The sequence below is a fragment of the Babylonia areolata genome, chromosome 7 (assembly GCF_041734735.1).
Source record: "Babylonia areolata isolate BAREFJ2019XMU chromosome 7, ASM4173473v1, whole genome shotgun sequence".
Classification (NCBI taxonomy): Eukaryota; Metazoa; Mollusca; class Gastropoda; order Neogastropoda; family Buccinidae; genus Babylonia; species Babylonia areolata.
This window is the reverse complement of record NC_134882.1, coordinates 6,106,396-6,118,072: the sequence shown is the minus strand read 5'-3', so window position 1 is coordinate 6,118,072 and position 11,677 is coordinate 6,106,396. Positions and strand designations below refer to the sequence as shown.

General features: G+C 53.5%; 1 protein-coding gene across 1 annotated transcript in view; it reads left to right on the top strand.

Moving 5' to 3' along the window:
- Nucleotides 1-1,170: 1,170 nt before the first annotated feature.
- LOC143284300 (protocadherin-11 X-linked-like) overlaps nucleotides 1,171-11,677 on the top strand; it is a 197,242-nt gene continuing 186,735 nt past the window's right edge. The window contains exon 1 of the mRNA XM_076591001.1: nucleotides 1,171-4,008. Within this exon, the coding sequence (XP_076447116.1) occupies nucleotides 1,171-4,008 (2,838 nt within the window). The remainder of the gene's footprint in view (nucleotides 4,009-11,677) is intronic.

Below are 11,677 nucleotides of genomic sequence, written 5' to 3'. Positions count from 1 at the left end.
CTCACACACACACACACACACACACACACACACACAGAGTCCTTGAAACTTGACACAAACACTTCTCCACCACTCTCCCATCTCCCGTCCCCCACTCCCACTCACACCTTCTCTATTCAGCACCCCACCCCCACCCCCACCCCCACCCAACCGCACCTCTTCCCGTCGCCACACCCTCCCCCCTCCCCCCCTCTCCTCCACCTACCCTCCCTCCCTCCCTCATCCCTCCTCGGGACAGAAAGGGAACGGTAAAACTCTGACCATGTTTCTCGTTGTGTGTGGCTTGTTTGCAGAAGCCTGTCCGCTCCGTCCGTCCCACCACCTGAAGTGACTGTCACGCTTACCCACGTCCTGGGTGAAGAGGCTGCAGACAGCAGACAGCAGGCAGCAAGCAGTGCCCACAGGCCACCAGAGAGAGGAACGTGAGTGTGAGAGGCGGACCAGGGATCACCCCTCCGCCCCAACCCCCACGATCCATACTCACCCACCCATCCACCCCCAAGCCCAAGCCCGTTCCTGTACAGAAGAGAGGAGGGGGTTGGGTGCGCAGCCCAGCCGAGTGTCCTGCTGTTATTTATTTATTGTGTGAAGGGAAGGTGGGAAGAGAGCGAGCAAGAGAGAGAGAGAGACAGCGTGTGAGGGGGCCCGGTGAATGACCAGAGGCTGGAGAAGCAGGCAGGGTGGAGGATCGGATTGAGGAGGAAGCGTAATCACTCTCCTTCTTCGTCGTCGTCTTCTCTTTCCATTCCTTCTTTCCATCCTTGCGGATCTTGGCCAGGCTTAGCTCCCGCGATTTCGTTTTATGACAGACCCTCGAGGGGTGGTGAGGGTCTCTTGGAGTAGTGGCAGGTTCATTGGAAAGAAGAAAATAACACTTTTCTTTTCTTCCCGGTGGACGCTGGCTCCGTTGCAAAGCAAGGATTATATAGAGTGTGCTGCTGTATCGCGTCAACACTTTTTTTTTGTTTTGAGTTTTCAGTCTTGTGTGTTTGTGTGTGAGGGGGGGCGGGGTGTGTGCTGAATCCCTCCTGGACAGAAGGGGCGGACCCGCGCCATCCCACACACAACATAACCAGGTCCTGGGGGTGGGAGGAAAGGAATGAAAAGGCTGACCACTGAAGTGGTAGCAGCAGTAGTAGTGGTATCACACTCTTAGAAGGTTTCGTCAGCATGGAAAGCGTGAAGAATCAGAGGGGAGGTATGGGTTTTACGAGTCGAGGGGTGTGTGTATTTTGGGTCGGGGCCGCCGTGTTGTGGCTCTGCCTGTCCGCCATCAGTCCGGTGCAGGGCCAGGGCCAGGAGGAGATCCTGAGCTACAAGATCCAAGAGGAGTCGGACGTTGGCGCCTTCGTGGGGAACGTGGCCCGGGACAGCCAGCTTTACAGCCGCTTCACCCAAGACGAGTTCCAACAGCTGCAGTACTCCATCTCCTCGCGCACCTCCAAGTTCTCCATCGACGAGAACACCAGCACGATCCGCACGGGGCAGGTGCTGGACCGCGAGGTGGAGTGCCAGTTCAACTCGCCCTCCCAGCCCTGCGAGCTGGGCTTTGACGTGGGCGTGTACCGCTGGGACGACAGCAAGGAGATCTACGACCTGCTCATGATCGTCCACATCACCGTGGTGCTGGAGGACATCAACGACAACTCTCCCCAGTTCCCCAAGGACGTGGTGTACCTCAGCGTGCCAGAGTCGGCGCCCGTGGGCCACGTGCTGCTGACGAGCGGGGCGGTGGACAGAGACACCGGGGCCCAGAACACCATCAAGCAGTACCGTCTGGTGCCTGACCACGGCGCCTTCCGCCTGCAGGTCATGACCAGCGTGGACGGCATCAGCTCCGACCTAGGCATCGTGGTGGAGCAGCCGCTGGACCGAGAGCAGCAGTCCACCTACCGCATGCAGGTGGTGGCCACGGACGGGGGATTCCCGCAACGCTCTGGGTCCGTCAACATCACCATCAACGTGCAGGACATCAACGACAACGCGCCGGCCTTCAGCAGGGACGTGTTCAACATCACGGTGAAGGAGGACGCCCCCACGGGCATGCCCATCCTCAGGCTGGTCGCCACAGACCCGGACAGCTCTCACAACGGGGCACTTAGTTTCGGCTTCAGCTCCAGGACGTCGCAGAAAATCCTGAGCCAGTTTGCTGTCGACCCGAACTCCGGAGACGTCATTCTGACCAGACCCCTGGACTTCGAGAAGGACCAGCGGCTGCAGTTCATGGTGGTGGTGAAGGACCACGGGTCTCCCGAGCAGCAGACCCAGGCCGCCGTCATCGTCAACGTGGCTGACGTCAACGACAACGCCCCCCAGATCGACATCACCCTCCCACCGGGCGGCACCGTCAAGGCGGAGTCCGTGGAGGTGGGCAGCTTCATTGCTCACGTGTCTCTGTCAGACCTGGACGGCGGCAAGAACGGTGAAATCGAATGCTCTCTGACCAACGACCACTTTCGACTGGAGAAGTTCTCCGACTATTCCTACATCTTCAAGATTCTGCTGCAGAGGAGTTTGGATTACGAGGACGCTCGCCAGCAGCAGGTGAATGTGACGTGTAGTGATCAAGGCAACCCTCCTCTCCACAACTCGTCCTCGTTCACCATCCACGTCCGTGATGAGAACGACAACGCCCCCATTTTCTCCAAACCGGAATACCACATCAGCGTTAGAGAGAACATAGACCCTGGCCTCTTCGTCTTCGAGGTCATCGCCATGGATCCAGACTCGAACAACAACGGAAACATATCCTACATACTGCTGGAAAACCCGGACTCGGCCTTCAGTATCGATTCGGTGTCCGGGAGGCTGAGGGCCATGAAGAAATTCGACCGTGAGACTCGGAGCAGCTACGTGTTGGTGATTCAGGCCAGGGACAGGGGCATCCCCCCCATGTCCTCGACGGCGGTCGTTCACGTGGAGATCGACGATGTGAACGACAGCCCCACGCGGTTCGCCCAGTCGCACTTCGAGTTCTACATCGAGGAGGAGCAGCCGAAAGGCGCCGTGGTGGACTCGCTGCACGTGGTGGACCTGGACAACGTGCCTTCCCAACAGTTGCAGTTCTCCTTCTTCCAGGAGTACTCGTCCCCGGCCGAGTTCCACATCGACGTGAAGACTGGGCAGATCACCACCACCCGGCCCCTGGACAGGGAGGCCGGGCACAGCGTCTTCGACTTCAAGGTGTTCGTGGTGGACGCGGAGAACGTCATGTTCAACGACACGGCCTCGGTGACGGTGAAGGTGACGGACGTCAACGACCACGCCCCCAACATCACCTTCCCCAGCGAGGGCAACCACACGGTGCGGCTGCCCAACACCATCCCGGCCGGCACCATCATCACCAAAGTGCAGGCCTACGACCTGGACCGCGGGGAGAACGGCACCTCGGGCATGACGTACGGGCTGGAGAGCGGCGACGTGCGCGACATCTTCCTGATGAACGGCATCAACGGCGAACTGATCCTGACCCGCCGGCTGGACTCGCGCGACGTGGGCACCTACCACCTGCGCGTGTCTGTGCAGGACAGCGGGCGCGTGGTGCAGAAGACGGCGGTGGCCAGCCTTGACGTGGTCATCGGCAGCAGCAACAGCAGCGGCGGCGGCCTCTTCTCCCCGGGCGGCCAGTCGGACCACAACGTGGCCATCGTCATCACCCTGGTCTGCGTCACCCTGGCCCTGGCCCTGGCCGTGCTGGCCACCATCTGCATCATCCGCCGCATCGACCGGGAGCGCAAACACCACACGAGCACCAAGGCGGAGGAGCAGAACATCTACAAGCAGGAGACCCTGCCGCCGCCGGCCTCCGTGGAGGAGAAGACCCCGACCATGGAGAACTACGAGAACGAGATCGAGAAGCTGAAGCGGAAGATCAAGCGGGAGCTGAGTTTCGTGACGGACGAGGATATGATGATGGACTCTTCAGGGTCCAACGGGACCACCACCGCGTCCTTCTCCACCTTCAAGAAGACATCGCCCTGCTCCACCATCGACCCCAAAATGTTGTCGGTGAGTTTGGGGAAGGGATGTTGGTGGTGTGTTCGATGTTGACCGTGGTGTGTGGGTGGGTAGGATAGGTGAGTGTCTATGTAAGTATGTCTGTATGGGTGGGTGGGTGGTTGTTGGATGGAAGGTGGGAATTTGTGAGTGTAGTTGGGTAGTGTGTGTGTGTATGTGTGTGTGTAGGTAGGTGGTTTGGTGAGTGTGATAGAGCTTTGTTTTTTTTCATTTACGAACTGTCTCTCTGACTCTGTAGGCAGAATGCTCTCTTGGGCAACCGACACTGAACGTCCTGTGTCTGTGTGTCTCTGTGTGTGTGTGTCTGTGTGTGTGGCGTCAGTATTTCCTGTTGAGTGTTTGTGTGTGTAAGTGTAAACAAGTGTGTGTGTGTGTGTGTGTGTGGCGTCAGTATTTCGTGTTGAGTGTGTGTGTGTGTGTGTGTGTATGCAAGTGTGTGTGTGTGTGTGTAAGTGTATGCAAGTGTGTGTGTGTGTGTGTGTGTGTGTGTGTTGCATTGATCAAAGTGTTAATTGCTGTCTTCATCTTGTGCATGATGATACTGAGTTGCATCTGTTCATTTACCTCACTGACTGCCAGTGCAACCAAAAATAATGACACAATATTTATGAAAAGAAGAAAACAAATCGCACAAAAAATCTTCCTGTTCTCGATCATTACTGCCGTCGAAAACTCCGTCAGTGTCCTAGACTCTGGGAGCCCTCCTCCTCTCTCTCTACCCTCTCTCTCTACCCTCTCTCTCTCTACCCCCTCTCTCTCTCTGATTTAAGCTCTATTTTCTTTCTTTTTTGTTATACCTTTCACTTTTTCCGGTTTTCGTTTTACTTTGACCCTCAGTGGGCGATGTCAGGAAGTTAAAAACAACAACAGCTGCTTTTGATCAACCCTTGTTAACAAACACGTTTTGTGTTGTTTAGTCTTTTGATGTCTTGCCTCCCTCTCTTGGCGTCCTCTTTCTTCTTGTCCTGTCTTCTCTCCTTCCTTCACCCCTTACTCTTTCCCTCACATATCCACCCGCCTACACCGTCTGTCTTCTGTCCTACCTTCACCCCTGACTCTTTGCCCCACCTATCCACCCGCCTACACCGTCTGTCTTCTGTCCTTCCTTCATCCCTCACTCTTTGCCCCACCTATCCACCCGCCTACACCGTCTGTCTTCTCTCCTTCCTTCACCCCTGACTCTTTGCCCCACCTATCCACCCGCCTACACCGTCTGTCTTCTGTCCTTCCTTCACCCCTCACTCTTTGCCCCACCTGTCCACCCGCCTACACCGTCTGTCTTCTGTCCTTCCTTCACCCCTCACTCTTTGCCCCACCTATCCACCCGCCTACACCGTCTGTCTTCTGTCCTTCCTTCACCCCTCACTCTTTGCCCCACCTATCCACCCGCCTACACTGTCTATCTTCTGTCCAACCTTCACCCCTCACTCTTTGCCCCACCTATCCACCCGCCTACACTGTCTTCTGTCCTACCTTCACCCCTCACTCTTTGCCCCACCTATCCACCCGCCTACACCGTCTATCTTCTGTCCAACCTTCACCCCTGACTCTTTGCCCCACCTATCCACCCGCCTACACCGTCTATCTTCTGTCCAACCTTCACCCCTGACTCTTTGCCCCACCTATCCACCCGCCTACACCGTCTGTCTTCTGTCCAACCTTCACCCCTCACTCTTTGCCCCACCTATCCACCCGCCTACACCGTCTGTCTTCTGTCCAACCTTCACCCCTCACTCTTTGCCCCACCTATCCACCCGCCTACACCGTCTGTCTTCTCTCCTTCCTTCACCCCTCACTCTTTGCCCCACCTATCCACCCGCCTACACCGTCTGTCTTCTCTCCTTCCTTCACCCCTCACTCTTTGCCCCACCTATCCACCCGCCTACACCGTCTGTCTTCTCTCCTTCCTTCACCCCTGACTCTTTGCCCCACCTATCCACCCGCCTACACTGTCTTCTGTCCTACCTTCACCCCTCACTCTTTCCCTCACATATCCACCCGCCTACACCGTCTATCTTCTGTCCAACCTTCACCCCTGACTCTTTGCCCCACCTATCCACCCGCCTACACTGTCTTCTCTCCTTCCTTCACCCCTCACTCTTTGCCCCACCTGTCCACCCGCCTACACCGTCTGTCTTCTCTCCTTCCTTCATCCCTCACTCTTTGCCCCACCTATCCACCCGCCTACACTGTCTTCTGTCCAACCTTCACCCCTCACTCTTTGCCCCACCTATCCACCCGCCTACACTGTCTTCTGTCCTACCTTCACCCCTCACTCTTTGCCCCACCTATCCACCCGCCTACACCGTCTGTCTTCTGTCCTACCTTCACCCCTCACTCTTTGCCCCACCTATCCACCCGCCTACACCGTCTGTCTTCTATCCTTCCTTCACCCCTCACTCTTTGCCCCACCTATCCACCCGCCTACACCGTCTGTCTTCTGTCCTACCTTCACCCCTCACTCTTTGCCCCACCTATCCACCCGCCTACACCGTCTGTCTTCTATCCTTCCTTCACCCCTCACTCTTTGCCCCACCTATCCACCCGCCTACACCGTCTGTCTTCTGTCCAACCTTCACCCCTCACTCTTTGCCCCACCTATCCACCCGCCTACACCGTCTGTCTTCTATCCTTCCTTCACCCCTCACTCTTTGCCCCACCTATCCACCCGCCTACACTGTCTTCTGTCCTTCCTTCACCCCTCACTCTTTGCCCCACCTATCCACCCGCCTACACCGTCTGTCTTCTATCCTTCCTTCACCCCTGTCTCTTTGCCCCACCTATCCACCCGCCTACACCGTCTGTCTTCTATCCTTCCTTCACCCCTGACTCTTTGCCCCACCTATCCACCCGCCTACACCGTCTGTCTTCTATCCTTCCTTCACCCCTCACTCTTTGCCCCACCTATCCACCCGCCTACACCGTCTGTCTTCTGTCCAACCTTCACCCCTCACTCTTTGCCCCACCTATCCACCCGCCTACACTGTCTTCTGTCCTACCTTCACCCCTCACTCTTTGCCCCACCTATCCACCCGCCTACACTGTCTTCTCTCCTTCCTTCACCCCTCACTCTTTGCCCCACCTATCCACCCGCCTACACCGTCTATCTTCTGTCCAACCTTCACCCCTCACTCTTTGCCCCACCTATCCACCCGCCTACACCGTCTTCTGTCCAACCTTCACCCCTCACTCTTTGCCCCACCTATCCACCCGCCTACACCGTCTGTCTTTTACTACCAGACTGCCCATCCCTGTCGTACCAAAAACAAAACAGAAACATTCTGTTGTTGTTGTTTTGTTGTTGGTTTTTTTCTTTCTCCGGAGTTGTTTGTCAGGAGGTTGAGGCCGTGTCCTCATTTTTTACTCTGTTCTTTGCCCATCTCTTTCATGTCAATGGCCGCGGCTCCCTCCTTTATTTCCCACAGAGTCCAGACACTGTCTAACCCGATCAAGTAGTCAGCGCTCGAGCAAAACGAGGCGGCTCCGCTCAGGAGACAATTGATAGAAAGCGGCCTCTCTGTACTTATCCAGTATTCCCCGAGGTCAGGAGAGCTGCGGCGTGAAAAAGCTGCCAGAAATCTATATCGACGTCGGCTCGCCGCTCTTTGGTTCACCCAACTCGCCGCTGTCGCTGCCGCCTGCCACAAAGATCTCTCTGGTGCTGTATGTATGGTTTGTGGGGGACCCGGCCTGCCCCAGACCCCATAACTCGGCATTCGCACGACCAGAGATGCTCCCGGAAATTGGATACAGTGTTTTTGTTTTATTACTGGTTGTTGGTTGTTTTGTTTTCTTTCATATCCTTCTCTGCCGACTGCTTTATTTTTACCCTGATGTGTCACACCACAGGCTGTACAAAGGTGTTCATCATGATCGTGGATGAGGAAGAAGTAAGAGGAAGAGGTGGGAGGCGTGAACGCGGACATGGTGTAGCATGAGACCCTCATAAATAGACACAGGACTTGTGGGTGATTCTCGTTAATGGGCGTCTCGGGGTGACTGAGCTGGAAAAGGGAGCGAGGATTTTGTGAGGCAGGGTGGTTTCATTGTTGTCAGCAGACGAGAGCACTGTCAGTGCAGCGTAACGGGCAGAGTGGAACAGTGTTGTGGATACGGTACACATGGCATCAGCTACATGTCCTCTGTACGTCTGTTGGTCTGCAAGTCTGACTTCACAGTTTGTGTGGTTGTCATCCCCTCACCTGTGCCTCTCCCTTTACACATATCCTCCCTTCTATAGCAACTCCTCCCCCTGCTGTTCTCCCTCACCTTCTCGCTCTTCCCTGTCTCTGCCATACAGACCAGAACTAAGGTATCAAGAACAGGGACATTGTTATCCCCCAAGCCATTTATCATGGTGAAAAGGGCAGTGTGATCATTTCTCGTAATCTCTACCCATCACTTTCATGTCAATGTCTGCCAGAAACTAACTTTGCAGAAGTGTACAGAACTCGATCAAGCCACCGATGAAAAACGAGGCTCCACAAGACAATTAATAACAGCCTGAACTGCTCTCATGTAGTTTCACGGGAGGTCGGAAAGATTGTGGCGTAAAAGGCTTGCAATCGCTCGCCCCCAGGTTGCCTGAACCCCGCCGTTCCTGTGCAAAAGGTCTCTTCTGATGTCGCTTGGTGTCTGGGGGACCCGTCTGCCCCAGACCCCATAACTCGGCATTAGCACGAGCGGGGATGCTGGGTGAAATTGGATACAGTGATTTTATCCGTCTCCTCCTGCTGGGGGATTTTTTCTTCTTTTTTTTTAGGTTGGGGGGAGGGAGGGGCCTGGGGGGTGTGCTAATGTCTCTGACTGCAATGCGGTATGTGTATCTTGATGACAGTTATCAGGCTGGCTTAACTCACTCAGGTACGGGCCAGTCCTCTCTTCTCCGCTTACACAGACCCCTCGGATGTCCAGTGGGTGTCTCAATGACCCAACCTTTAGCTTCCGTCGGCAGAATTGGTGGTAATCTTTGTCAACATTCACCTCTTCAGTATAAGAGCTTTTTTTTTTTTTTTAATTTTTTTTGCTTGCAGTATTTTGATGGTGGTAACTGGGGAAACGCTGTTAACGTCGTCTCTTTCGCCGTTCGTATGGAGAGAGTTAAATTATGGGTGGACAAGAAGGAAGTAAGAGAAGAGAAGGGACTGAGGGGCAGACGTGAGTTTGCACGAGACTTTCATTAATATATACAGTGCCTCTGGGTTAAAATTGATAATGGGAGTCTGAAAGTGAATAATGAAAACGTCTGGTGGAAAGGGAGAAGGGATCATGTGAGGTGAATTGGTTTAATCGCAGGCAGCAGGGAAAATAGCCTGTGCTTTGTTTTCAGTATATTGAAATAAATGGCTTGGGTACGGTGCACATAGCAGTAACTCCAGGTCTTTTGTGTCTGAGCGTTTCCCTGTCTCTGTTGGTCTTAACTGTTCTTTGACTGTTTCCTCACCATCTCTCCTTGTGTACCTATTCCTCAGTCCAGTGTTGTTTACCCCACATCTCCATCTGCACTATCTCTGCCGTACCAACCAGCACTTTTGTATAAAGGGCTAGAATATTGTATTCCCGAAGTCATTCATCACTGTTGAGGGGGTGGTGTAATCATTTCTCGTAATCACCGCCCATCTCTTTCATGTAAATGGCCACGAGTCGTCTTTTCTTTCCTTTAACATCCAGACCCTGTGCGACTCGATCAAGCCACCAAGGCAAAAAACTCCGGGGACAATCAATAAATAACAGGCTATCTACTCATACAGTTTCACGAAAGGTCGGAAAGACTGTGGCGTAAAAATGTTGCAGTGTCCATCTGGACGTCGCTCGCTCCTGGGTCACCTGAACCCCCTGGCTCAGTGCAGGTCTCTGTGATGTTGTGTACCCATCTGCCCCACACCCTTCTTCTTCTTCTTCTGCGTTCGTGGGCTTCAACTCCCACGTTCACTCGTATATACGCGAGTAGGCTTTCTACGTGTATGACCGTTTTTACCCCGCCATGTAGGCAGCCATACTCTGCTTTCGGGGGTGTGCATGCTGGGTATGTTCTTGTTTCCATAACCCACCGAACGCTGACATGGATTACAGGATCTTTAACGTGCGTATTTGATCTTATGCTTGCGTATACACACGAAGGGGGTTCAGGCACTGGCAGGTCTGCACATATGTTGACCTGGGAGATCGTAAAAAATCTCCACCCTTTACCCACCAGGCGCCGTCACCGTGATTCGAACCCGGGACCCTCAGATCGAAAGTCCAACGCTTTAACCATTCGGCTATGGTGCCCGTCTGCCCCACAGCCCATCACTCAGCATTAGCACGTACCTGGGATGTTGGAGGGAATTGGATACAGTGATTTTATCCGTCTCCTCCTGTTAAACTCTTTTTGATTTGCTGATGTCTTACGATGTGGTGTGTGCATCTTGATCACATGTCAGGGATGGATTTTAATAATGGACAAGAACAAGTAAGGGAGGAAGGCATGAGTGGAGGACATAATGTTACACCAGACCGTCATAAATATCGGCAGGGCCTCCGGGCCATAACCGTTAATGGACTGTTAGGAGTGAATAAGGAAAAGTTCTGGTGGGAAGGGAGAAAGGTGAGATTGCTGTCTGCAATGTAACTATCACACTGAGAAAAAAGTGTTTTGAACAAAACACGTGGCATCAACTACAGGTCTTTTGTGCGTCTGTTGGTCTGTCTGACTTGTCTGTTCATCTTGTTGTCATCCACTCACCAGTCACTCTCTCCCTTTCCACTCAACTTCCGCTCTGTGGCTTGTCTTCCAAACCTTGCTCTTCCTCACCTTCTCCATCTGCCTTATTTCCGCCATACTGACTGGCACTCTCGTATCAAGAACAGGAACACTTCAACCCACAAGTCATTTATCACTGTGGACAGGGCAGTGTAATCTTTTCTCGTAATCACCACCCATCTCTATAATGTAAATGGCCGATGGTTGTCTTTGATATCCCTCCAGCGTCCAGACACTAACTCGATCAAGCCACCAAGGCAAAAAAAAAAAGAGGCTCTGCTCGGAAGACAGTTAATAAATAACGTCCTCTAGGCTCATACAGCTTCACCGGCGGTGGGAGAGAGTGTGGCGTAAAAAAGCTTGCAATGTCCATCTCAGCGTCGCAGGCCTATGGGTTTGCCTGAACCCTGCTGCTCTTGTGTAAAAGGTCTCTTCTGATGTTTATGGTTTTTAGGGGACCCGTCTGCCCCAGATCCCATAACTCGGCATTAACACAAAAAGGAATGCTGGTAGAAATTGGATACAGTGATTTTTATCCTTCTCCTCCTGTTAGGCTCCCTTTGTGTGTGTGTGTGTGTGTGTGTGTGTGTGTTTTTGCTAACGTCTTGAACTGCTTTTTATGGTTTGTGTATCTTATCACCGTTACCAGAGATGGGATTAAATTATGGGTGGACAAGAACAAGTAAGAGAGGAGGAAAAAGGAGTGAGGCAGGGGACACAGCGTTTTGTGAGACCCTCATAATTTATATGGACAGGGCCTCCAGGCGATAATGGTTAATGAGCGTCTGGGGATATCGGATGTATAAGGAAAAGGTTTGGTGGGAAGGAAGAAAAGGGTATATGGGGTAGGGTGGTTTAATTGTTGTTGGCAGACGAGAGTACTGTCAGCACAGTGTAACTATCACACTGAGGAAAATA